This window comes from Dromiciops gliroides, chromosome 4 (genome assembly GCF_019393635.1).
Source record: "Dromiciops gliroides isolate mDroGli1 chromosome 4, mDroGli1.pri, whole genome shotgun sequence".
NCBI lineage: Eukaryota > Metazoa > Chordata > Mammalia > Microbiotheria > Microbiotheriidae > Dromiciops > Dromiciops gliroides.
The window spans coordinates 151,684,005-151,711,640 of NC_057864.1; the positions used below are offsets into that span (position 1 = coordinate 151,684,005).

At 40.5% G+C, this 27,636-nt stretch overlaps 1 protein-coding gene across 1 annotated transcript in view; it reads right to left on the minus strand.

Annotated features, from left to right (window-relative positions):
• Positions 1–26,810, minus strand: part of PGBD5 (piggyBac transposable element derived 5) — a 175,600-nt gene extending 148,790 nt beyond the window's left edge. Inside the window, exon 1 of the mRNA XM_043963316.1 lies at positions 26,279–26,810. Within this exon, the coding sequence (XP_043819251.1) occupies positions 26,279–26,807 (529 nt within the window). The 5' untranslated portion in view covers positions 26,808–26,810. The remainder of the gene's footprint in view (positions 1–26,278) is intronic.
• Between the last annotated feature and the right edge of the window lie 826 nt (positions 26,811–27,636).

Here is a 27,636-nt window from a genome sequence, read left to right on the forward strand (position 1 = left end):
CTCCACCAGTCGAGGACGACCATGGATCAGTGCCTCGAAGAGCCACAGGCCAGAGTGTGGCTGTGCAGTCCAATACGGGAGTCGCAGATCCTGAGTGACTTATAACTGGTAACTTCCGCATCCCGTGTTGTATCTACCCCATGAGGAGTAGCTGGAGTGTCCTCACCAGGGCGCTGGCCTGGGCAGATCAATATGGAAAACAAGCTGTTGCCCATGCAGCATGTTTTCCCTCTCTGCGACATTGGTAGATCCAAAGGAGAAGCAGAGACAATACAGTTTGGCACCAGTGTGGCTGCGGGAGTTGCCAGAGGGATGTGATGTCCAACATCCAACTGCCTAAGGGACTCCGACTCCTGATTTTTCCTTGGGGTTAACTCCTGAAGCCTTTCCCATATATGGGTATAGCCGCAAGGCAGTGGAGGTTTAAAATCAGGGTTACCTTCCCTTAGGCGGGTTGCCTACCAAGGTTAATGAGCCCCACCTGCCTGGCACATAGTAGGCATTAAATAAACCCATATTTCCTTCCCTTCCCCCTAGATAATTTTTTAGATTTCCTCCCACCAAAATCTTAACTAATCTGACACTAACAAACTCCTTCCTCTCTACCCACCTTAACTGAAATCTAGCTAACATTAATGCTTACCAGGGGAAAGAATGGGGAGCCATGAATTACCCTTTCCTCCTCCAACAGTCTATCATAGGCTTGTATCAGGGTTAGTGACAGCCCGAGAGAGAATCTGTAATAGAGGTGAGAGAAGCTACACGGGCCTTTTAGATTCTAAAATCTTCCCTATGGCAGAAGAAGGGGATTTTTCAGAGCTTTAAGACTCAACCCTAATGATACTATGGTATCATTCATGGCACTGTGGGTCTCCCCCTACAACACCCCAATCAGACACACAGCTAGGAGAGCAGGGAGGCAAAGCTACACAAGGGTGGTCCATATGAGGAGCCACAAGAGACAACAGTGCCTAGCTGGGCAGCCCAGCCCAGACAAACAGCCTGGAACAGCAGGGGAAAACAGAAGAGCCCCTCCCTGCCTTGGTCTGTGCATCATGTGGGAGGAACAAGGGAACAGCACGTGCTCTGAGGCTAGGGAGGGAATGTGCCAGGGGATGTCACACCACCACACACACCATGTTCCTAGTCTTAGACAGCACCATGTTGTCTGCCATGAGGCAGCTTGGACCAGAAGGGAGAGAATGGCCCAGTAGTGAGGTGACAGCTCAGAAATGCTTCTGCCCAGTCTATTGACATCTTACACAACATCAGAGAAATTGCCAACCATATATAGTCCTCTATCAAATGAAGAAAGAGGTAAACAACACAGGTTCTTGTGACAGAAACTAGTGGCCAAAGTGAGAGGGAGGACATCTCTCTACTTCTGACACACCCAGGTTAATAAAGCTTGGATGCTGCCCTTTGGCAAGAATGTAACTCTGAAATATAGACTGAACTGTTCAATCAACACCAATTCAGAAACATTTGCAAACTGATAAACAAGGTGCCTTTTCAGTCATATAGATACACTATCACATAAAACAAATGAGCTAAAAGCCTTAGAAGAGCTAATGTCTCCTAGTGTGTTCCCTAATCCTTTTCCTGTTGCTTTCAAATCATGGAGGCAACACATGGGACTAGGAACCTAGACCTTGTCCTAAACCCAAATGACATTAGGTAGCTTTGTGATCTTAACCAGGCAATTTAATCTCTGAGCCAGCCTCATGTTATAGACCAGGGTTTCTTAAACTTCTTCCACTCATGACCCTTTTCACCTGAGAAATTTTTATGTAACCCTGGGTATATAGGTATATGATATGACTGATATACACAACACACACACACACACACATATATATATATAAAACCTTTTACTGTTGCCAAATTTTTCATGACCCCCACATTCAGTTACCCACAGTTTAAGAAGCTAGGTTCTAGACAAAGTCAGAGGTAATACTGGATGATCTCTAAAGGTTCCTTATAGCCCAGAAATTCTAAGATTCTCTCCATGGTCTGTTTTTTATCCCTGATTCTTCTTTACTAATTTTGTCTCTCTGAGTTATGTTTCTTCCTAAAAACCCGAACTTTTCTTCCATAAATGCTATCCCCTTCTTTGAAATAATCTAGCCCTCTATTCTAGACTCAGACTTTCAATAAAAATTGTTTTAGTGACTCTTTGACTCATCGAACCTTTAGTCTCTAATATGCCCATGTTTCAAATAAAAGGAGAAATTGAATAAAAGAGACCTATTCAACTGTAAAATGTTGAGGGCATAAAGGCAGCTAAGTGGTAAAGTGGATAGAGTATTGGACCTGGAGTCAGGAAGACCTGAGATCAAATCTGACCTCTGATACTTTTTGGCAGTGTGATCATTTGGGCAAGCCACTTAAATTCTGTTTGCCTCAATTTTCTGATCTGGAAATTGTAGATAAAGCACTTACCTCCCAGGATTGTTCTGAGAAAAATGAAATAATATTTGCAAAGCAAACTTTAAAGCACTATATGAATGCTAGCTATTATTATTAGGGAAGTTCCCTAAGGTCAGAGACAGTCAGGAGATTGTTTCATCCTTTGTATCTCTATCTCCCGTACCTAGGAGAAAGCCTGTAACACAGTAAATGCCTAATAAATGCTTTTTCATTCATAGCATAAACTTTCCCCATCGCACAAATTTAAGTTCTATGAAACACAGAGAAGCACATCCTTCATAATTTTTTTTTTTTGCAAAATTCCCACACACAACCCAATGAACAACTCAGGACCATTTCCTTTCTTCTATTCTATGGATGTGCGGAGTGATCCCATGAGAGATTTGAGGAGAGGGAAAGTCTGTCCAAGAAATGTCCCTCTTTAAAGATATTTGGAGTCACCAATTGGGGCTATTCTCCTACTACCCTTTGTTACCCCTACTATATCTCCAAGATCCCTAGGTTTAGCTTGAGGGAAAGAGGAAAAGAAGAAAGGAAGAAAGAGGGAAAGGAGAGAAAGAGAAAAAGAAAAGAAAAAATAAGCAGTACTTCCAAGGACATTCTGCATGGGAGGGAGGGGATCATTGTTCTTACAGGATTTTAACTTCATTAGTTCAACTCTCAAACTTAAGGCCTGATGGCTTTTTCCCACATATCAAATCTAGGATATAAAAATAACAATGACACTGTATTCAGAAATGCACCCCATCTTCTGGAAAGTATTCAGCTTACAAAAAATTCCATCAGGTAAAATTTAACTTTTCTTAAAGGCAGAACACTTTAAAAAGTCCAAGTCTATAAATACTTGCCCAGTGTCGCCTGTGTCCAAGGCACCTGTACTAATTTGCTTATAGAATCTGTTACCTCAGACTCCTAAGCACAGAAATTCTAAAATGATACAGTACAGCATAAAAGAAAAAGGTCTAGGCAGGAACAGAGGAAAGAAACTTTAGCAAACTGCTGAACAGGTATCAAGGATTTTGAAATGATTTTAATGGTATACAAAGCACCACATTTTTAATGGATAACAGAATAAGCTCTGTTTTTCCAAAATGACTCAAAGGAAGATCAACAAGCTTAATAATGTCAAAGATAAGATTTCCTTCCCTTGCCTGTTTCTGTTTCTCTAGCACCTAAACATGAAGTTATCATGATGAATTTTCTTCTAAAGCAGTCAGATTGAAAGAATATGAATTTTGTTTCAGAGAAATCAAACAAGGCCCTAGAGTGTGTACTCTTCTGGCCCAGTGACTATATTTTTTCCCCTACTGCAAGACTCCTCATACAGGTTAAATGCAAGAACTTTGCCTTGATAGGTCCTCCAGCCCCAACAGGAAATCTCTTTCCCCATTCCTTGCCCTCATGATGGACTATAAAAGGCAGATTTAGTGAATTCAATAATTCATTTGAACTTTGAAAGCAGCACATCTGGCCTACAGAGGAGAAATGGTCCTCTGATACCACATAGATTGGCAAGAGATCAACAGTAGGAGACCTATTTCTTAAAGCTTGGTCCCTCCTCTGAAAAGATTGATTATTAGACCACATGAAGAGAGGCTTGTCTTTTTTTTTAAAGAGAGGCTTGGGGGCAGCCAGGTGGTACAGTGGATAAAGCACCAGCCCTGGAGTCAGGAAGACCTGAGTTCAAATCTGACCTCAGACACTTAATACTTACTAGCTGTGTAACCCTGGGCAAGTCACTTAACCCCAATTGCCTCACAAAAAAAGAGAGGCTTGTCTTCTGATTCCATCTCTTCCCACAGAACTTCCCACAGCTAGAGAGGCCAAGTAGTACAGCAGATAGAGCAGCAGGGTTCAAGGCTGGTTACAATGGTTTCAACCTGGGTGGCCACACAGATGTCCCTGAAAGTCTCTGAACCTCAGCTTTTCCAACTGTAAAATGGGGGAATTAATAGCATTTACCTCACAGGGTTGTTGAGAGAGTAAAATAAGATCATGTGTAAAGCATTTTGCAAACCTTAAAAAGCTAAAATAAACCTCATCTCTGGCAATCATTACAGCTCTGAGAAGCAGGCCCTTGGTAACTGTTTGGCAGTTGACTCTATCTCCATCGTCATTTGGATCTGATGAGTCTCCATTAAAGTCCCATTTTAATGCCTCATCATGGCATGGGAGGGAGCCTGGGTTCTCCAAGGATGAGCAGATGGAACACACGCGATGGCAGGTGACACCAAGCTAGAAAGGCTCAGAAAGGCCTGGTGACAGACTGTGGGCTACTGTCCAAAGACCAGCCCAGCTAAATTTGGAGACGACAGAAGGTTAGCCACCAGGTGAATTATTTATTTATTTAGTCACAGTGATGTGAGGGCTCTTTCCTCAGAAATGCATTGTGATCTATGCCAGGCAAGCGATCAAATATTTATTAATCACCTACTATGTGCCAGGCACTGGAAAGAAGAGGGCATACACTTGCTAATGAAGTCACTAGTCTTGTTTTCATAAGGGAGGGAGTCTTACACACAGGGATGGCAGGCCCCCAAATTCCCTAAACTATAGGCCGAAGAGAAGAGGCCACATCTCCAGGCCATTGAACTTCCCATAATTTCTGACATGCTGTGCATACAGGGTGGGGTTGGGATCTGATGGCGCTGGGGATCCTAAGCCTCAAACCTAATGCCTTCCTAGAGCCTGCCCACCAAAATCTATCAGTCACAAGGTCATCCCTTCTGAGATTTTATTTCTATCTCTAAAAAATCAGAATTTTTAAAAAGAAAAGTGGAAAAAGTCAGAATTGCAGACTCCTCAATGGGCCAGCATTATAGATCTACTCTAACAGTACATCTGAGAAAGAAAACTAGGAAAAGGCAAGACCCACAAAAGCACATTAAACCCAGAGGTCAGAAGACCTAGAGGCTAAGCCTAGCTCTTCACCCAAGTGGAGATATGACCTTGGGCAAATCACTTAAACTTTCAGGGTCTCCGTGTCCTTGTGCATAAAATTAAGAGGCTGAATTCAATAATCTTTAAACTCCACCTCTAAAACTCCCAATTTCCAATATACTCCTATTTCTTACTCTGAAAACATGACAAAATCAAGTCAGGCTTAGCAGCCTTGCTGAATAAACCTTTTACTCACAGAAGCCATAAATGGATCTCTTGAAGGTCAGATCTTATTGCTTGGCAAATTCGACAGATTATTTGGCACATCTACAAGGAGGGTGGAATTCACCCGTTGGCACTGGTGCTTAGAGAAAACCTACCTCCCTGCCGTGCTGATGCAAATTGGACAAATTCTCAAAGGAGTCCATTCCTTTAGGGGTTCTACTTCTTCCAGAGAGAATTTGGACACTTGCTGGATGATCCATAAGGGAGCTCACATCTTCAGGAGGCACCAAGTGGGGAGAAGGGGTTAGAACAACAAGGCCCAGTTGTCTAAATCCTCCTCCAGCATAATCACTCCCACAAATTAGATTGTCATCATCAGCCTATGAGAAGAGGTTTGGATCAAGAGTCAGAAAACTTGGCTCTTTCACTTAATAGCTATGACATCTTGACAGGTCACAACCATTCTGAGTCTTAGTTTCCTCATCTGTAAAATGGGGATAAATTAATGACATACCTCATGTAGCTATGTGAAAATTATCTTAGAAGATATTAAGGACTGTACAATTGGCACAGAGGATTCTGATTCAAGCAAGATGGCTTCATGTCCTGCCTCTGACATATACTGGTTATGTTGCTCTGGGTAAATCAATTAATCTTTCAGGATTCCCAGGCAACTCTCCAAAACTATAGGTTACTCAACTTTTGTCTCTGTGTATTAGTAGAGGGAATTTCCTTACCAGGAATTTCCTGTATAAATCAAATCATGTTTCCAGACAAAAACCAAACTAAACAACCCCAAATCCAAAATACAAAAACATTGCTATGTAATCACAAACTATTACTATTTGCCCAGGGTGAAGTAGCTTGAACTGGCTGACTACCCCCTAAAAAACAAACAAACAAAGGCACCATGATAGTAATGGATGACTGAAGTCTTTGGATCAGTATTCATAAGAGGGGTTGCACTAGATGGATGCTTCCTCTTCTAGCAGTTGCACCCCAGCCGACCTCCTTAGCCTTTCTCTCCCCTGTGTTCTCCCCCTAAGGATTACCATCATCACCAAGCTTACCATAGACTGGGATGTTGAGGGCAGGTATCCCAAAGACTCTGCTTCCTTTTCACAGGGTATTGTCCTGTAGAGTCTCTCCATCATGGGGTACCAGATCTCAGAGCCTGAGATCTCTCCTTAAGGTGTCTCTCCCCACCTAGAATAGCTAAACTGTTGAGTTCCAACTCCTGCCCTGGGAACATGCTTCTTTAACCACCTATCTTTTACCCCATTAGCTGCTGTTCCACCCTTCAAACTAGTACTCCAGATATCCTGCCTCAGACGAGCTAAGTCACTCAGGAATCATGTTTAGGCAGTTCCCTAATCCCATTTCCACCCTTAATACTTTCTGCTTCCTTCTGTAATCAAATCAATACCACCATTGACCCTGGAACAGGTCAGCTGACTGCTCTGGAGTCCTAGTCACCATCTCTGTGACTTCCCAAACTTCCCAAACCAAAATACCCTCCCCTATTAGGTAACTATTGTTTCTCACATTAGAATATAAACTCCTTGAACACATGAATTGTCTAGCTTTTCTACTTTCTATCCTCAGTGTTTGGCACAAAGAACTTTATAAAAAAAATTTCATTCATTCATTCATTCATTCATTCATTCATTCATTCATTCCCAGTCCTACTATGCAGCTTGTTCTGAGGCACCTTTGTGGTGCTTGCCTAAACCAAAGCCTCTTAAACTGCGGGTGGCAACCCCATATGGAGTTGTATAATTTATTGTGGGGGTCATGAAAAATTTGGTAGCAGTCAAAGGTTATGTATACTTATTTTATATACCTATATACCCAGGGTTGTGTAAAAATTTCTCAGGCAAAAAGGGGTTGCAAGGGGGCAGCTAGTTGCGCAGTGAATAAAGCATCATCCCTGGATTCAGGAAGACCTGAGTTCAAATCTGGCCTCAGACACTTGACACTTACTATCTGTGTGACCCTGGGCAAGTCACTTAGCCTTCATTGCCCCACAAAAAAAAAAAAAAAGGTTGCAAGTGGAAAAAGTTTAAAAAGCCCTGGCTTAAACCACAATGGCTAGTTAACACTTTGACAGTAAATTTTTAAAAACAACTATTTAAAATTTTAGAAAATATTTAAGTGTATGGGAATGGTCATACAAAGCAACCTGAGAAATTCAAAAATTATTCCAAAATATCTATTCCTACTGATATGTTATTGTTTTTTTTTAAAAAAAACAGCTAAAATTAATATGATACTTTAAAGTTTGCAAAGCTCTTTGCATTCATTATCTCCTTTAAACTTCACCACAACCCCACTGGAGGTGAGTTTATGGGCATTGTTATGATTGTTTTATAGGTGAGAAACTGAGGCTCACAGAAAGTAAGGGACTTCTCCAAGGTGTTGGGGAGAGGGGCAGGGATTTAAATCTAGGTATTACCAACCTCAAGTCTCCCTTTTCTTCTCTATATCAAGATTCCTTTTTTTCTTTAAATGGAGAAGAACCCATTGTTAGTGGGATGGGAAATAGCAAGGGTTACAAATAAGAAATCAGCTCTGAAGTGGAAAAGCCCTGGAAGCCAATTAGAGGAGTAAGAAAGTAGGTGGTAAACCTACTAGGAAAAACAGAGTCTGGAAAGAGCGTAAAGCTTAAAAAAAAAAGGTTGATGAAAAAGAGAATTTTTAGTCAGAGGCCAAAGAGAATGTACAAGAATTGCTGCATGTGGCACTTTGAGATCAATAAGTCTATAGCTCTAGGTAGGATATATTCTTCAACTGAAGTCTCTGGAGGTCACTGAAGGCCCAGAAGGAAAAAGAAAACTCAAACAAACATCTGTAGGAAACCTTATGTCTTCTGTTTTCCAGTAGAATAATAAGAAAATCATATTTTTAAAATATCATGGGGGCAGCTATGTGGTGCAGTGGATAAAGCACCGGCCCTGGATTCAGGAGGACCTGAGTTCAAATCTGGTCTCAGACCCTTGACACTTACTAGCTGTGTGACCTTGGGCAAGTCACTTAACCCTCACTGCCCAGCAAAAACAAAAACAAACAAACAAAAAATCATTAAAAGTATTCAGTGCTTTGTTCTCAGACCCTCTTTTTATTCCACACCTCTAGAATTAAATCTACATTTGCCTCAGCTGAGCTAGAGAGACCAAGATCATATATTCAATATACCCACTCAGTCTCTTTTGCTGGATCATCATCCAGGTCAAAAGCACTAATCATGGTTGTCCTCCAGGCCTTTAAGTCTCTTTCCTTCTTCTCTCCCTACATTATTTCACTTGGTGATCTCATCAGCTTCCATGGATTCACTGATCTCTATGCTGATAATTCTCAGATCTGCTTCTACAGACCCAACTTCTCTTTTAGACTTTTTCTGCTACAACTTCCTTGAGCTGTGTGACTCTGGGAAAGTCCCTTAATCCCTATTTGCCTCAGTTTCCTCATCTGTAAATTGGGGGTAGGTAATAATAGTACCTACTTCATAGGGTTATCATGATTATCAAATGAAGTAACATTTGTAAAGTGCTTAGTACAGTGCCAGGCACATAGTAGGCACTATATAAATGTTTTGTTGTTGTTCAGTCATTTTTCAATCATATCCAACTCTTCATGACCCCATTTGGGGTTTTCTTGGCAAAGATATTGGAGTGGTCTGCCATTTCCTTCTCCAGCTCATTTTACAGATGAGGAAACTGAGGCAAACAGGGTTTAAGTGAATTGGCCAGGGTCACATAGCTAGCAAGTTTCTGGGGCCAGATTTGAACACAACTTAAGAAGAAGAGTCTTCCTGATTCGAGGGCTGGCACTCTTATCTACTGTACCACCTATAAATGTTGTTGTTATTGTTATTGTTATTATTATTATTATTATTTTGCTTTTCTTTCTGTTCCTAGCACTTAGGGCAATGCAGTGCCTACCACATAGTAGGTGCTTAATAAAAGCTTATTTACCTGCTGACCACTACTATTCTCCCACACTAGAATCCATTCTTGGTGCTGGAGGTTCCCACTTCAATGCTTAGTTATTTGGGAGCTCAGTAGTCCTACTTCCTAAAGGTGTTTTGCTTTACTGCTTCAACCATACCAAGAAGAATGGGTAAATACTGCTAATATTTGCTATTCTTAGACTAAAAAGGCTTCATTGGCAGGCTGCATTTATTAACATTTGCTTCTTGAATAGGCACTGCATGAATAAGGGACAAGGGAAGGGGGAGAAAAGAATGAAGGGAGGAGAAGGCAATTGAAACAGCCAAATGGTATTATATTTTAAACCAGCAGGACTACCATGCATTGAAGTCAATGCCCAGAATGATGGATAGAAGTGGGGAGGGGCCAAGAAGAGTCCATTTTGGGTCCAGCCAAGCCTTTTAAATCTCAAATTTCACCGTGTCTGGGAAATGTCAAACCTTTGCTAATAAAAGACATGCGACAGTGTCAAACTTTTTTTTAAATCTCTATAGTCACACCACTGTGTGTCCATGGGACACCTTTTTTACAGGATGCCTGATGCAAAATCAAGGCGACTTGAATTCAGCACACGTTAACCTGCACCAGTGCAAAGGTAATTATGACAAACGAAGAGTCCATGAGGAGTTAGTTCCAAGCCTTTAGGTATAGCATATGCGAGCAAGCTCCAAGAAAACTCTGTCCATGCAGTCTGGTATTTCTTTCTTTTCCCACTTAAGGAGACTGCAAGAAAAGATGAAACTAAGTCTGAGAGAAGGCTTCCAAATGCTTAGTGAAACAACCCTCTCCTTTAGCACCTCAACTAGGTTGTGGAGTCAGCTTGGAGCTACTGCAGGTTGTCTGCCAATGAATACCGGATTCTACACTGATGTGAAAAGCACCATGGCAGAGTCCATGAAGATGCTTAGAAAAGCTCTCTTCCTTCCTTCATCCCCTCATTCTGAGTAATAATGCCCATTGATTTTTAGAATGTCACTTTATATATACGATGTCTTTTGAGGCATATACTAAGGTATGTGTCCCCATTTTGTAGATGAAGAAACTGAGGCTCAGAGAGATTAAGAGATGCCCTGGGGGTAGCTAGGGGGCCCATGGATGAAGCACCAGCCCCAGATTCAGGAGGACCTGAGTTCACATCCAGCCTCAGACACTGGACATAGCTGTGTGACCCTGGGCAAGTCACTTAACCCTCATTGCCCTGCCGAGAGAGAGAGAGAGAGAGAGAGAGAGAGAGAGAGAGAGAGAGAGAGAGAGAGAGAGAGAGATTGAGAGAGAGAGAGAGATATGCCCTGGCTTACATAGCTGGTATGCAGCTGGGATTTGAACTTGAGTGTTCCTGACTCCAAAATCAAGGTTCGTTCCATTATGCTGTATTAATTTAGGTAGCTCCCTGCTACTTTTCCCTTTCCCCAATTCAGTTCCAGAGTTTGGATTCCAGGACTTCTGATACAGAAATTTGGGTCAATTAACAGGAGGTGACTGGAAGGACAAAGGAAAAAAAAAGAGAACCCTAAGGGTAGTGATAATGAAGTTTTAGCTGTAAAATTACCCAATAGAGACAGTATATGTAGACATATCCAAACTGTATGCTAACAATGTGCCAATATGTAGAATTATTGAAATCATATTTCTTGCCTTTTCAATGGGTGAGAGATATGTGGGAGGTAAGAAAAGAACATAGAACTCAAAATTTTTAAAAGTGAATGTTAATTCACTTGTAATTGGGAAATATTTAATGAAATAAATTTAAAAAAATTTTAAAAACCAATGTGCCAAGATTTAGGGACTACTTACAATGCAATTCTTTTGCCTTTTAAACACTTGTAGGCACTATAACTGTCTCTATACTTAGTTTGCATAATTTCCCAATGCAAGTCCTTTATAGCAAGGCGTATTTGTTTGCTCAGTCCTTAGGAAGGGGTCTTTGTTTAGTCCTGACCTTTTGATTTCAATGGTGTAGGAAATTCCCAAGTCAAAAAGCATTTATTAAGTCAAAAGAACAATTATTTATTAAGGGTTTAGTCACTCTCTCCACCAATGCAGATGAATTACAACTCTGCAACTCATAGTCTTGGTGAAGAGCCTGAGACATCAAATGGATAAATGACCTGCCCAGGGTCACAAAGGTAGAATGTTTCAGAGGTGGGACTGAATCTAAGTCTTATTGACTCTGATACCAGCTCTCTATCCACTATGCTATACTTTGAATAAAAAAAAAATCAGAGTTGGGAGGGATCTCAGAGGTTATCTAGTGCTATGTGTTAAACTCAAATAGAAACAGATCCTGGAAGGGCACAGATTAATATTATCTATGTTTTATCGTATTTTTATTTATTTTGGTAAACATTTCCCAATTTTTTTTTGGCAGGGCAATGAGGGTTAAGTGACTTGCCCGGGGTCACACAGCTAGTAAGTGTCAAATGTTTGAGGCTAGATTTGAACTCAGGTCCTCCTGAATCCATGGCTGGTGCTTTATCCACTGTGCCACCTAGTTGCCCTCCCAATTACATTTAAATCTAGTTCAAGGGACACACCTCTGATTCTGGTTCAATCCATATCCAACACAGGAATCCCCTCTACAATATTCCAGAGATGTGGTCATTCAGCCTTTGATTTTAGACTTCCAAAAAAAAGCAACTTACCATCTATCTAGGTGTCTCATTCCACTCTTGGATAGCTCCGTTAGGAAGTTTTCTTTATATTGTAGCAAAAATGTGCCTTTCTGGGAGCAGTTAAGTGGTGGAGTGGATAAAGCATCAACTCTTGATTCAGGAGGACCTGAGTTCAAATTAGGCCTCAGACACTTGACACCTACTAGTTGTGTGACCCACGGCAAGTCACTTAACCCTCATTGCCCATCAAAAAAAATGCACCTTTCTAAAATTTTCAATGATTGGTCCAAGTTTTACCCTCTGAGACCAAGTAAAAGAAGTCTAGTTCCTCCTCTAATATTTAAAAACAGATATCCTCTCCTCCACCCCCTAAATGTTTTCTATTCAAGCTAAACATAGTTCTTTCATCAGTATTGTATATTTTCCAGTCCCTTCACCAACTTGGTTATTCTTCTCCAGATATATTTCAATTTGTTGACAAAAATGTGATACCTGGAACTGAATGTAAAATATTCCAATTGTGATCTGATCAAGAAAGAATCATTTCCCTCATTCAAAAGACTAAAGCAATTTTTTGGCTGCCATGATACATCTGGAGTAATACGTTCAGTTCTGGGAACCACAGTTCCATTTACAAACTGGATGGTATCCAGGGGTAGGCACCTAGAATAGATAAGGGTTCTAGGTCCATACCATATGAGAATCAGTTGAGAGAACTATTAGACATTTAGCCTAGTGAAGAGAAAGTTCGGGCCAGGACATGATAGCCATGTTCAAGTGTTTGAAGAAGGCTTAGACCCCAGTGGTTCATATAATATTTGACATATAACAGGTGCTTAATAAATGCCAGCTGATGGACTGATTGACATGCCCCTGGAGAGAGGAACTAGGAGTAATTGATGGATGTTACAGAGACATATTTAGATTTGATAAGAAAACTTCCTAAAACTCAGTGCTATTTAAATGAAGAATGGACTGCCCCCAAAGATAATTGTTTCTCTCTTTATTGGACATCTTCAAGCATAGTCTGGATGTGGTCTGTCAGGCGTGTTGTCTTGGGGATTCTTAGAGCGGGCATCAGTTGACTAGGATGGCTATTGACGTCCCTTCTGACTGAAATTCCATGATACCATGACTCAGCCAGAGCTTTCTACTTCCCCTCAATTGCCAGAACCTTTTCATGTGAGCTGATGTCTAGCCTCTCTCCTATTTTAAGAACGGAAGGTCCAAATATGACCACCACATGATCGAAGTAGCCCAGCTCATCTCTAAACTGCTTCCACTCCTATGACTACTCAGGTCTTAATTGGGAAGAGGGCCTAGTCCAATAATATCCTATTTATAACAGAATAAAAATCCTTAATGTGTCTCTATAAATAAACTCACTCATGGCTTTTTTTCCTCCTTTTACTCTGGTGCAAGAAAGAAGCATGTAAAAATAGCTAACATGTCTCAAACCGTTTATTCTGCAGGGAGATGTAACCAAGAGCTATCTGGCTAACTCCCTAGAGATGTGGCCAGTCTTTGACATTCATCAAAGTGTTATCACTTGTTTTTCCTCACCTAAGCATCTACAATTAGCATTTGTAGCTTGTTAAAAAAATTTTCCCTTTAATTTTTATCACATTAATACATGTTTATGAAATAAAACAAGCATTTCTATAACATAGTACAATAAAAATATGTTTGTACATGAAATTACAACTCTATTATGCACAACTTGCTATTCTCTCTATATACATACATATATATACATATATATATAATATATAAATGTGTGTGTATACACATACCTACACACCTATTTGTGTCTAATGGTGGAGTAGGGGGAGGGAGAAAAAAGTGAAATTTACAAGATAATTTTCTTATATATTTTAAAGGAATAGCAAGTTGTGCATAGCAGATTTGCAGTTTCATGTAAAATCATATTATTATTGTACCATGTGATGGAAATGCTTGTTTTATTTCATAAATATGTATTGATGTGATAGAAATTAAAGGAAAAATTATATACATATATGTGTAAGATATAGATATATATATATAAGTATGTGTTTATATATGTAAATATATTCTACACATACTTCAATTTATCAGTTCTTTCTTTGAATGCAGATAGCATTTTTCTTCATATGTCCTTTATAGTTAATTCAGGTACTTATAATAGTCAAAATAACTTATTCACTCAAAGTCATTCTTAAAACAGTATTGCTGTTACTGTATACAATGATTTCTTGGTCCTGCTCATTAGACTCTTGGTTATTTCATGCAAGTCTTTCCATGTTTTTCTAAGATCATTTGAAAAATATATTCCTTAGCTACCTAGGAAAACATACCTTTTCAGCTAAGTAATTGACTCTATATAAGCATTTTTGTGACCTGGCTTCTTGTAAATTCCCAACATGAATAAAAAGGAAAGTCAGTGTTTATATCCTATGGAATAACCTCAGAATCACTGGGAGGTTATGTGGTATAATGGAAAGCACATGGGGTTTGGAGCCAGAGGTTCAAATCCCACCAATTTGCTAACCCTTCTGTGCTTTAGTTTTTTCATCTCTAAAATAAAGATCTCTAAGGAGTTTTCCAGTTCTAAATAATTAATTACCTTGTGTTTAGGAGACAGCATTGGGTTAGTAGAAAGGATACTGGCTTTGGACCCAGATTCATATCCCACCTTAGCCATTTACTGTGTGACCATAGGCAAGTTACTTCCCCTCTGTGGGTTTCATTTCCTCATATAGAAAATCAGGGAGTTGGCCAAATGACTTCAGAGGTAAATTGTTTCTAACTCTTAATTCCATAATGCTGTCTGTGCACAGAAAGCTTCAAAGGGTCTTCAATACTAACAGCTGCCCTCTTCTCCAGCATATATTCCACTACTTATCTTTTTCTAAAGATGACACATGCTCAAGAGCATGAAGAAAGACTTAACTATTTTTAAAGGAATACTCACCACTTCTCTTCCCCTTACAGATTCAATAAGACATCCATTTGGTTTTCTGTATTAACTTTAGCCTTACAAACAAAAGTGTAAATGACTGAGGTAATTTGAAGATGCCAGTTGTATGTAAGAAACAATGTAAGAATTATTCCACCAAATCAACCCAGTCAATGTAGGATGTAAGATGGTCAAAGGACAGATTGTGAGGTTAGGAACAGTTGTCCTTCCTTATGTCAGGATAGTTCATTCAATAAACATTTATCAAGTACCTCCTATGTTAGGTCCTCAGTGTGGTTCAGAGCTTAGTTAGATAAGCCCCCTCCACTCCTCTTTCCTACCCTCATAGAGCTTACAGTTTTGAGATTGACCATCTTCCTATGGTGGAAACCACATCTTATTTTTATTGTACATATAAATAATTTTGACATAAAATCGAAGTTGCTAAGAGTCAAAAAGCATATTCCCTCATAACAAAGGGATTAGTTGTGGGAGTAGATGGAACTTTTCAGAGGCTTGATTTTTTTCCACTGGACTCAAAGTAAGTCAGTTATGTGTTCAGTAAAGTTGCTGACAGTTGAAAGCATTCCCCAGCTAGAAAAAAGAAGAACTTAGAAAGCATGTCAATGTGGGTAAGGTTTTCATGCAGGAGGATACAATGAATCTGTTTCTAGCCACCTAACAACAACAGCCCATTTAGTGAGTTTTACAGTTTGTAAGACACTTACATACAATATGCTCTCCCTCCTCACAACTGACCTCCCTGATTTCCTTTAAGTCTCAATAAAAATCTAGCCTTCTACAAAAGCCTGCTCCAACCTCTCTTAATTACAATGCCTTCTCTCCTTTATTTCCTATTTAGCCTATATAGAGCTTGATATATATTTGTTTGGATGTGATCTCCCCCATTAGATTGTAAGCTCCTTGATGGCAGGAACTGTCTTCTGTCTCTTTTTGTTTCTCCAGTGTTTAATGCAGTGCCGGGCACACAGTAGGTGCTTAATAAATTTTTACTGATGATTTCTTTTGAGCTTTACAACAACCCTATAGGTTAGTACCATAGGAATAATTTTCCCTATCATACAGATGAGGCAACAAGGGTCACAGATGTTAAGTGGCTCCCACAGAAGCAGGATTTGAACCCAGGAGTCTCCTGACTCCCAATCCAGTGCTCTTTTCACATTGACCCCAAGGGAGAGGACATGATATAAAACAGGCTCCAGGGAATACTGGCCAAAACAAGGTCCAGATGTTTGTGGCAATTACAGTTACCAGGTTCACTGAAATGCACTGGCAAAGCACCCTTGCCATCTGGCTAGTGAAAACAAAGCAAGGGATCAGGAGTCACATCAGTTCTTCCAGGAGCCCAGTGGTAGTGAGACTTCAAGGAAAGCAGTAAAGGTATTTTGCGTCCTAGAGCACAGAAGACTCTGTAGGCATCAGAAGGGAAAGAAAATGCCTTCCATGGCCAAAACTAAAGCAGGATCAGAGAAGATTATGATAAATAGTAGAATTAAGTCTCATAGAGCACTTATTACATGCCAGGCACTGTTCTAAGCACTCTACAAATATCATCTCATTTGATGTTCACAGCAGTCCTAGAAGGTGGGGTACTATCATTACCCCTATTTTACAGATGAAGAAACTGAGGCAAATAGAGGTTAAAGGACTTGTCCAGGATCACACAGCTCAAGGAAGTTGTAGCAGGAAAGTACAGACAAGGCTAGTCAAAAAAATTTAAAAAATAAAAAACTTATAAACCCTCAGCAATGTATGAGGGAAAAACATTTCTGGAAGGAATAAGAATCCCACCTGAAAGGAGTTTCAGCCTCACTCTATCTTGGGCTAAAATTCGGGAATGTTTGTTGGGTATCCCTTCTCCAGCATACAACCTACATATGATTAAGGCAAGACCATGGAAATAAAGGTTAAGGGTATTATGTGTTGGAGGGAGGGGAGAGATAAGCATTTACTGAGCACCTTTTTTATGTGTTAGGCATTGTGCTAAATTCTTCACAAATATAGCATTTGATCCTCACAACACTCCTGGAAGGTAGGTGCTATTATTATACCCATTTTACAATTGAGGAAACTAAGACAGAGGTCAAGTGACTTGTCCAGGGTCACAAAGCCAGTTTCTGAGGTTGGATTTGAACTCAGGTCTTCCTGACTCTAGGCCTAGCACTCTATCCACTGTGCCCCTAAGGAAAAAAAGAAAAGAAAGAAAGAAGTTCACAAGTAGGACATAAGGATTGTAGTGCTTCAGGTATGGTGAACCCTTCCAGGTTTGCCTTATTCATGCTCTTCACTTTATATACTTCAATCTAACAAAATAACGCAGTTCCTTCCTTCCTTGTAGAAGCGGGAAACTATGGGTATGAAATGGCTGTAGAGATATAGGTTGACTTCAACAAAATTTTCTCCCTTTTTCTATCTTTCTTACAAGGAAAGTCTCCATGGATGCTGATGATATATTCAGAAATAAATGTGATATAAAAACAAAATTCATCAATTAAAAAAGAGAAAGATGACAAACAGGGAATATTTAGTCTGTCCTTTATGACAGCTGCCTCATCCCCAGTTCATTTTAGTTGCCTGAATATGCAAGGCTTATTTGTTGTTGTTGTTGGTTTTGTTTTTTTGCAGGGCAATGAGGGTTAAGTGACTTGCCCAGGGTCACACAGCTAGTAAGTGTCAAGTGTCTGAGGCTAGATTTGAACTCAGGTCCTCCTAAATTCAGGGCTGGTGCTTTATCCACTTTGCTGCCTAGTTGCCCTTGAATATGCAAGTCTTACCTCCATTGTGTCTTCCCTGAAGTAGGACCATATTTAGTATTAATAAGACACACCTACAAGTTTTATTTATCTATGAAGACAAATTTTATGCAGTTTTCATTTTTTTATGCTGTTTTCCTTTGGTTGTTAGTGCCCCAAAATTTCATGAACTTTTTTTGGCCTTTGAAGTTCATTGGGCCAAAATATTTGAGGAATGGTCAGCAATGACTCTTAAGTCCCCTTTCTGATAAATAACTGATGAGCTTGGAGCTAATCATCTTATAAACATTGTTTAGACTCCCTCTCTCCTCCACATCCCTTCCCCCTCCCCAGCTCTTGACAAATGCATTTACTTTATCATTATCCACACTGAAGCCTGGCTGCCATTTTTCTGACTACTTGAATGCCCTCAGGAGATCTTCTTGCTGCTCATCCCCATTATCTTGGCATTTTAATCCCCACAAAAGCTTAGAAAATTCATTCATCCATTTATTTACAGCAAGCCAATTATGGACAAAGTGCTGACTTAGTCACTGCAGTGGGTTTATAAAGAATAAGATGTGGTCCCTGTCCTCAAGGAGATTACAATGGTGTACATTTACAGTCTCTGTATACTAACCCCACCCCAAAACTCCTCTCCCATTACCAAATTGTTAAATAAGCCAGGTCAAATGGGAAAATTCTATGAAGAGGGCACCTGCTTCAATTTATCCATCTTAAGAAATACTCTTTTTCCTTGTTCCTCTTCCACTCCCTGTGCCAATTCCATATAGACTTGCCTTTTTAAAAATAACCTTTTAATAGAAGACCTTGTTACAGAAGTTTTGAAAGTCTGAGATCAAATATGATATCTAATTAGACACTTTTTTCCTTTTATTCACATACCAATTTGCCTTTTCAAAGAACTCTTGTTGATTAGTCAGGCATGATTTAACATACTTCTCTTTCCCCTATAAATTATTTTTGCTCAAGTGTTAAGGAACTCTATTAATTGGTCATGTCTTCATAGGACAAATAACTATATTTATACAGGGGAGCTATCATATCGGCTTGACCAGTAGGTCTCATTTCCACACTAAACTTGTTTTGTAGGTCCCCTTAGAAACTCTTAAGGATGGAAGTTACATATTGATAATATATCAATACTCAACCATAATAGCCACTTGTGACCAATGGCCTCCTCATTCCTGTCAGGAGTTTCTTTGAAGCTAATCTACATGTAATTTATGGGCCAGGTTTGGAATACTTCATGCACTTGAAACTTTTTGATCCAAGTCTTACTGTACTTATCTGTTGCAAAAGGCACTGGGATCAGAATTACAGGAAGGCAAATATAATTCAGAAGAATTATTTCTAGGATTATTTCTATAAAGTGTAACTTCCATGAAAGCAAGGAACATTTCCATTTTTGTCTTTGTATTCTCAGGGCATAGCACAATGCCTAGCACATAGTAGATACTTAATAAATGCTTGTTGAAGTGAGTTCTTTTATTGTCCCTGACAATCTCCTACTCATCACATCTTTCTACTATTTACACAACAATCAATTCAATAAGCCTTTATGGGAAAAGTACTATGCAAGGGATATAAAAATGAAAACTGTCCCTGACTTCAAATGGATTACAAATGGTCCCACTAGTGTTAGCTGGATTCTTCCCTTTGATATATATTTAACTTTTCTGAGGGTTTCTTGAAAGAAATCCCTCTAACTTCTCTTTGGGCCTTCCAGGTTTCTGATTTATAATTGATTTGATATACTTTTTCTGTTTTTCTTCATTTGACTACAGTACTTCCATTTTTTGGAAAAGTTTTTATTTCCTTTAGTACCTACTTTTTATGTGTTTCTTGTTTCCCTTTAATAAGGTGTTTTCAAATTTTTCCTGTTTCTTTTGTATCATTTATTTTAACCGTTTCTTTTAACTTTTGTACACACATTCTGTCACAACTTTGTGATCAATTTCTTAGGTTTTGCTGTTCATCATAGTGTTTCATTTAATGATACTCTGATTACTGTTAAACAGGGGTTTGCCCACAAACACTTACTGTACAAATACCTATTCATGACTCTGGACCAAGGTCAGGAAATTGTATCTCCTTGTTGCTTCAATCCCTCCTCCCTACCATCTAGTTTAAGGCCTCCCAATGTGGCATCTATGACAGATGGATCAACAAGCCTCTGCTTGAACATTTCCTCTGATTTTTTTTTTTATGTCATAGATTCATAGCTGGAAGAAGCCTAACCAGAACATCCAGTTCTATCTCCTCATTTTATAATTGGGTCCTAATGAGGTTAAGTAACTGGCCCAATGTCACATAGCAAGTTAGTTGTTCAGACAGGATTAGAATCTAGGACTCAGAAGTGCTACTTGCCCTACGACATGTTATTTCCATAAATCCAAAAAAGAAAAAAAGGGAAGGGTAAGGAGGAATTTTAATTAAACCATTATAATGCAATACTAAAAACCATGTATTTTTGCTGGGAAAGGGCACTAAATTATAGGTGTTGCAACTTATAGTCGTTCGTGCAATTTTTTGACAAATTTTGCAAAATTGCAAAATGTATCAACTTTTTGCAAAAAAAAGGGTGCTACCTTACTAGCAATTTAATCCAATGATCTAGAAAAAGTCATATTACCTACAAAGAAATTACATAATTCAATACAGCAGAAAGTCTAGCCCTTACCTTCGGTGCTACACCACACCCTTCGATCTTCTTAAATAGTATTCACATCCTGCATCAACATTCCATTGTTTAACCTCCTTCAACCCAGTCTATTTAATTTTACATATACCAAATCCTCATTTGTAGGGAAACTTTCCAATTTACCCATTTAAAGCGTTATTATATTCACATGAGTTTTCCCAAATACTAAGTTTGAAAGTAAAGCAAACTGTCCTGGAGTATTAACATGACCACAACAAATACAATGTTACAAATCCTTATTTCCTTTCCCAGTTATCTTGGTTCCCAAATTATTACACAACACCTAGGCCTGGGTTTGATAACTGTTTGAAGAGCATAATCTTCATTTCTTGAACCATTGAATGCTAACTTGGCAGCCTAAAGGACTTTGAACCAAATCAAACCTACCAAGATAAAGTCTTTTTAAGAATGTATGTTTACAAACATCACACCCCACTGCAGCCTCTGAAGGTCACATCACCCTGCTGAACAATAACAAGGGAACTGACATGGTGCATGAAGAAACTGATCTAAAATATTCTGCTAATATAAAAGCTCATGAATCTCTCAGGTCCACTCATACATCAGTTTCTCACAATTATATATTAGTTTGCAGAAGCTAACATAGGCAAAAAGGTCAAAGCAAATCAGTACCTAGGTCTTAACCATTTGGGGATGTCACAGAGCCCTTTGGCAGTCTGGTGAAACCTCTGGAGTTCTCAGAAGGGTGTTTTTAAATGCATAAAATAAAATACATATAATTACAAAGAAAACAAATTTTAGTGAAATATAGTTATCAAAAATTTTTGGAAAAAAAAAGTTCACACACTTCAGGTCAAGAATCCCCACCCTAGATAAATACTTCTTTCTTTCCTTTGCCTCCTGAATTGGAGGCAAATCATAAGGAGTAAAAATAAATAAATAAATAAGGAAATCTATCCAAGAAAGTAATCAAGTCTTAGCTTCACGCTATTGCAAAGCACAAGTGGACAAACAACCAACAGACTGCATGACATTCTGAATGAAGTATCAGAGTTCTCTAGAGAATCTTGTTCTTCCCATGGTTGGAGTAGAGAAGGACCAGAGAAGCAATAATAACCAGAGGACAAGACCAACCATGAGAGGCATTTGTTTGAAAGGGCCAGATCTTAAAAGAAGCAAAAATTATAAATATTTATTATGTGTGCTAACAAATCCCTTATATCAGCATCGCATAATGGATAGAGGATAAGACTCGGGGTTAAGAAGATATGTTCAGATCTTACTGCTAACATATATTAGCTAACCTCTCAGTGACCCCAGGCAACTCTCTATAACTATGGCTATGTTGAGTTATAGATCTGGAATGGTAAACAAAGTTTTCACACATTGGGAGTTCCCACTCACTGATTAAATCATGAGTTTAGAGCAGAATAAAAGGAATTTATGCAAAACTATGGATAGCATGAAGAGGTCCTGGAATAACAGAATTTGAGAGTTGGAATGAATCTAAATGGTCATTTAGGCCAACCTATTCATTAAAGAAGTTCCCATTGTAATATACCCAGCAAGTGGTTAGCCAATTTCTGACTAAAGACTTCTAATGAGGAAGAACTGACTACCTCTTGAGACAGACCATTCTAATTGTTAGGAAATTTTTCATCCATTCCTCCTGGTTCTACCCTCTTGGGCCAGTCTAGTCCTTCTTCCATATGATAATCATTCAGATACTGAAGACAGCTAGCACATCACCTTCTCCACCTCCAAGAGTCTTTCTTCTCTTCTCTAGGCTAAATATGTCTAGTTCTTTCATCCAAGTCTCATTTAACATGGACTCAAGGCCTGTCACCATCCTGGTTGTCCTCTTCTGAACACTCATCAACATCCTTCTTAAAGCATAGTACCTAAACATATGTTAAATGCTCACGATCTTCACTGGTGTTACCAGTACTCATGCCACTGAGATTCAACTATTTATTGAAGTATGCTCATAAATATAACTATCAAGCTATCTTAGACAAATTTCATCTCTCTTGGACTCAACTGCCTCATCAGCAAAATAAGAAAATTGAACTAGATAATGTCTAAGATCCTTTCCAGCTTCAGAAGTCCAGAATGCTTGAATTGAGAGCCCTCTCTAGAAAATGTCTGCTACAGGTGTGATCCTATAGCCACAGAAGAATTAAAAGCAATTCTGGGGACTCCAGCTGTTTTGTTAACCAGCACTGCTCCAATTACAGAAACACACACAGAGCCTGTATTTAAATGGTCTCAAGGAGACACAGACATCAACACCTCAGCACCATCAAGAGTTGGAAGGGAAACAAAAAGACATGGAAGAACCTTTCAGAACTTTTAGGTCACTATAGTGTTGGAAATACATACCCTGAATTGTTTTTGTAGGGGAACTGTACTTATTATAAAATAGATGCTTTGCACATGTATATATGATCAATGCAGAGTGGGGCTGGGAAGACTTAAGGGGAGTTTCCTCTTTCTTTCTCTGTCTTGTTTTAGTCAGGACCCATATGCCTCTTCATTGTGCACACTATTTCCAAATGACACTAAATGGAAAACATGATTTCAGAGTAAAGGCAGAGGGTGGCACTCTATGTCACACACATAACCTTTTTGTAAAGGTTATGTATATAGAGGTCCTAGTGCTCAGATTTGATAGATCTGGGCCTAATGAATAACAAAATATTTAGAACTGAAATTTAATTTTTTTAAAAGAATGCCAAAAATCAATCCACAGAAGCAAAGGCTACACAGGTTTGAAAATGGGAAATCTGACTATATTTACAGATTGCCTCCTTCCCTCCCTAGAAAACTGGATTTTTTCATTGGAGGTGAGGGTCAGTGCAGGCTACAGTCCTTGTCCCAGTCTTAGACTGAATTCTTTGCTTAAAGTTACAAGACTGTTATTTTGATTGCACTGAACCAAAATCTTAACAAAACTTCTGATTATTTGAACTGCTGAGGTATAGCTCTCATATGCCTAAAAGCAGCCCTCTTTGTCATCTCACTGCTAGGAGGAGGCATTTTTTCCTTGCCAGCACTGTACTTCTGTATCTATTTCCAGCCCCCATAAATCACACTCTATTGTTATCAGGGAACTAGAAACTCATACTTAATAAGGCATCAATTTCTTTTCCCCATGTTGTTTAAGAGGGGGTATTGTAGGGAGCTCAAGATATTCTAAATTTCTTCTAGAGTGAAAACAAATTATTACACAGAAAGGGGGTAATAAGAGCTCCAGAGTAAACTGTCCATCGAGGGTTAACTCTTGGGCTAAAGTGTTTAATTACAATCTTGGACTCGGACAGAGTCTGACATAAGTACATGATATGACTTAAGCCTTCATGATGTTTGACATCAAGAGTGCTACAACAGCAAGATTCAAATGGTAAAGTTAGAGTTTTAGTGTCTAGTTTCATGATTGCTCCCATTTGCAAGTGGCTTTGAAATTTAACATTTAACATTAACAGATTAAACATAGTGTAATCTCTATCCTTGACACAGTATCACTGTTCACAACTGGGTCTTATTTGAACACACCTTCTCTAATAGTCCTGACACAAAATGCTTTGCCTTGAATTGAGAGACTTGCTATATTCTTCTAGGCACAACCTTTATTAGAATGCCTATTCCCAATATCCAATGATGGATTACTGAATCTTGGAGCTAGGTGATCATCTAGTCCAACTTCCTTATTTTACAGATGAAGTCACTGAAGCCAGGATAATAGGTCAGATAGATTCCCAGTAGAAAGTCTGCCAAACATAGGACTTACTATATTATACCTTGCTATAGTTCATGGAATACTAACACACAAGACATCTGTCCAAGGTATGGAATCTTTATGGTGTTCAAAAAGCTGCAGTGTAATAATAATAATGAAACCCCACATTATGCAAAGTAATATGACCCTGGTAATAAAGACACTAAATAAATAAAGACACTGCAAAACAGAAAACCCAGATTATAATCTGTTGCTCTATTACATGCTGAATGAACAAAACTGTTTAAGCCAAATGGATTGTATAACTCAACTCCCTTACACAACTAGATGTTTTATAGCACACATGCTGCAATTTGCTTGAGGTGTGTAAAGTGTTCTTGCTCTGAGACAAACCAAACATATTAGGAAACTGCAGGTACCTGCCTACCAGAGTTTTAAGAACAGTTTGTAGAATGATTTCCAGTCTGTCTACAAGTGGAGGAAAGTGTCATGGATCTCTTATAGCCTTTATGATAGAATACAGTATGACCAGAGGAAGAATAACAGGGGGAAAAACTATATCATGCTGAGTGCTTGGCCACTCCCTATTCTTCCCTCAATACTGGTTCTATATCATTTCCCAGACTAGGCCAGTACAAACACACACACACACACACACACACACACACACACACACACACACACACATACACACACACACACAAAATCCACTTTCCAGTACTTCAAAGATGGAAAGCAAGGCAATAGACTAGTATAAGGGCTAGGAATACAGAGCATTCACATTAACACTGAATCTGTCAATCTTTCACCAGTCAAGAGGCAGTAATACTTTACCATCTAGTTTCCTGAAAAGAGGGTACTAAGAAGAAAAATTTGTGCAGATACTAGTAATTTTGTGATGATAGGGAGCAAGAGCTTATGAGATTTCAAATGATAGAATTTATGTAAAGTCCTTTACAAACCTTAAGTTGAGCATGCTATAAATGTCAATTATCATGATTGTTATTATTAATGTTTGCTAGTGTCGTCCAGAACCTAGTGTGGCAACAGCCCACCTTAATGTTAGAAAGCAAGCACCATTATCCTTCCCTTATTTCCCCTTCCCTTCTACTGATTCCAGTCTCCAAGGACAAGGCAGTCTAACTCCCTGTGAGGCCACATTATAAATGGAAGAGACTAAACAATAAAAAGTAGAAGTTTATGCAGGAATATTGTATAAATACATTTCCAAACTAGTTATGGGGTACAGGAAAATGTGTGAGAAGTGGGTGGAAGAATTCAGCTGGGTCTCAGGCATTCCTTATATGGGGCAATGCCCCTAGTCTGGTCACGGACTTACTTGGAAGATAACTAGTAGATCTTCTCCCTTTCACCTCATCATCCCAGGCACTAGCCCATCTCTTTCTTGGAGTCATCCAAGTGAAAAATCTACCCCGCTAGACACCTATCTGAGAGTTTCACAATCCTAGCAATCAAGAAATTCTTTTACCTCTTAACAAATTCTTTCTGTATCTTGGGTGCCTACAGGTGTGACTACTTTCTGGTGCAGGACGCTGGAATGCTCCCAGTAACTAAAAGGAGTTTCCGCGTCCTTTTGCACTTGATTGAACAGGAAAAGTACCTGCAACAACCTCTGTCTTATCCCCCTCCTCCCAGCAGTGATGTTGGAACACAGAGCCTGCATTCAAATAGTTATTCCACCTTAGTACTGGGCCGATTTATGCTGCTTTAGAAGCGTCTTACCTATCTTTGCCTAAAATTTTCGTCATCAATTGAGAGTTTGTCTTCCCCAAAATTTCTGCCTTAGCCTAGGCAGCCAACGAAACATCTGGAATCCCTCCTAAGCAGATGTGCCTGGTATCCCTAGCCAAGGGGACTCCCAATCTCAGTGGACTTGGCATGCAGGCTGGTGTGCCAACTACCCCCAGCCCGCAGCGTCTACACAGCACCACTGCTGGCTCTTCCCGGCTCCCACCCCCACCCCCCACCCCCAGCTCCATTCCGCGGCCCCGCCCACCCCTTTTACCGCTGGTATCCTCGAAGCGAGGGGGAGGGGTGTCTCGCAAAGTCTGGGTCCAGCCTCCACGCTCTTCCTCATCCTCCTCATCCATGGGCCCGGGTTGCTGATACTGTTGCAGTTGCCGTTGCCCACCAGTCGTTGCTCCTGCCCTCGGGACGCGGCGCCCTCCTCCCTGAAAGCAGCAGACGCCTCCCCCGCGGGTGGGCCCCTCCGTTGCTGCCTCTACCTCCCGGGCCAGGGGCTGCGGCGGCGGCGGCGGCGGCGGGGCGGCGGCGGCAGAGGAGGAGGAGATGGAGGAAGTGGTGGGTTCGTCCTCGTCCTCTGAAGAGGCGGCGGAGGAGGAGCGCGAGTCGGCCGAGGTGCTGTAGAAGGGGTTCCCGCTGCTGTCCTGGCCAGACTCGCCAAACACGTCGTCAGAGATCTGCAGGCTCTCGTAGCGGGAGCGGGCCGCTTCCAGCAGGGAGAGCGCCTTCTTCCTCGGGCCCCCAATGCCACCGCCGCCGCCACCCCCGCCTCCGCCGCACTCCGCCATCATCTTCGCTGCACCCCACTCTCTCCCCTGCCCCCCCGCCCCCCAAAACACCTCCCAACCACAGACCCCCCCTCCTCTCCCGGCGCCCCGAGCTGTCTCTCCCCACCAGTTCAATCCACAGCAAAACGCCCTCCCCTTCCCCACCCTCGGCCGGTCCGCCGTCTTTGCCCGGCTTTGGCCCAGCTCCAGGTTAATTTTTTTTTTTAAAAAGGCACGGGCGGCGGCGAGCCGGGGCAGCTGAAATAGCAAGCTTTGCTTCGGGGATCAGTGCACCACTCAAGAAGCGAAGAAAGACAGGTGCTGCGGCTGCTGCCCTGCTGCAGCCGCTTTTAGGGCTGTTGTTGCTGTTACTGTTTCTCCTCCTCCGGGGAGCTCTTCCTGACTCCCTCCCTGCTTGCCAGCCTGCCTGCCCGTCTGCTTGCTTGCTTGCTTGTCTGCTGCTTCCCCTCCAAGCTGCACCCCCTCCCCTCTGTTCCTCTCTCCACTGCCAACCCTACCGACTCCCTCCTTGTGTGTGCAGCCGAGAGGGCGGATTCCGCCTCGCACCTCCAAATCCCCCATTTGGCCAATGGGAATTGCTTACCCAGAAGGAGAAGGGAGGGATTGGGAGGGCCCAGGAGCAGAAGACACCTCCTCCATCTCCTTCTCAGCCTAAGAGGCGGGGCAAATGAAGTCAAGGCTTGTCAGGAAGGAGGAGGTCTGGAGGCTGTTGGGCCCCTTCCCCTCTCAATGAAGGCAGGCTCAGTCCAAAGAGGATGTGTGTGTGTGTGTGTGTGTGTGTGTGTGTGTGTGTGTGTGTGTATGTGTATGTGTATGTGTATGTGTATGTGTG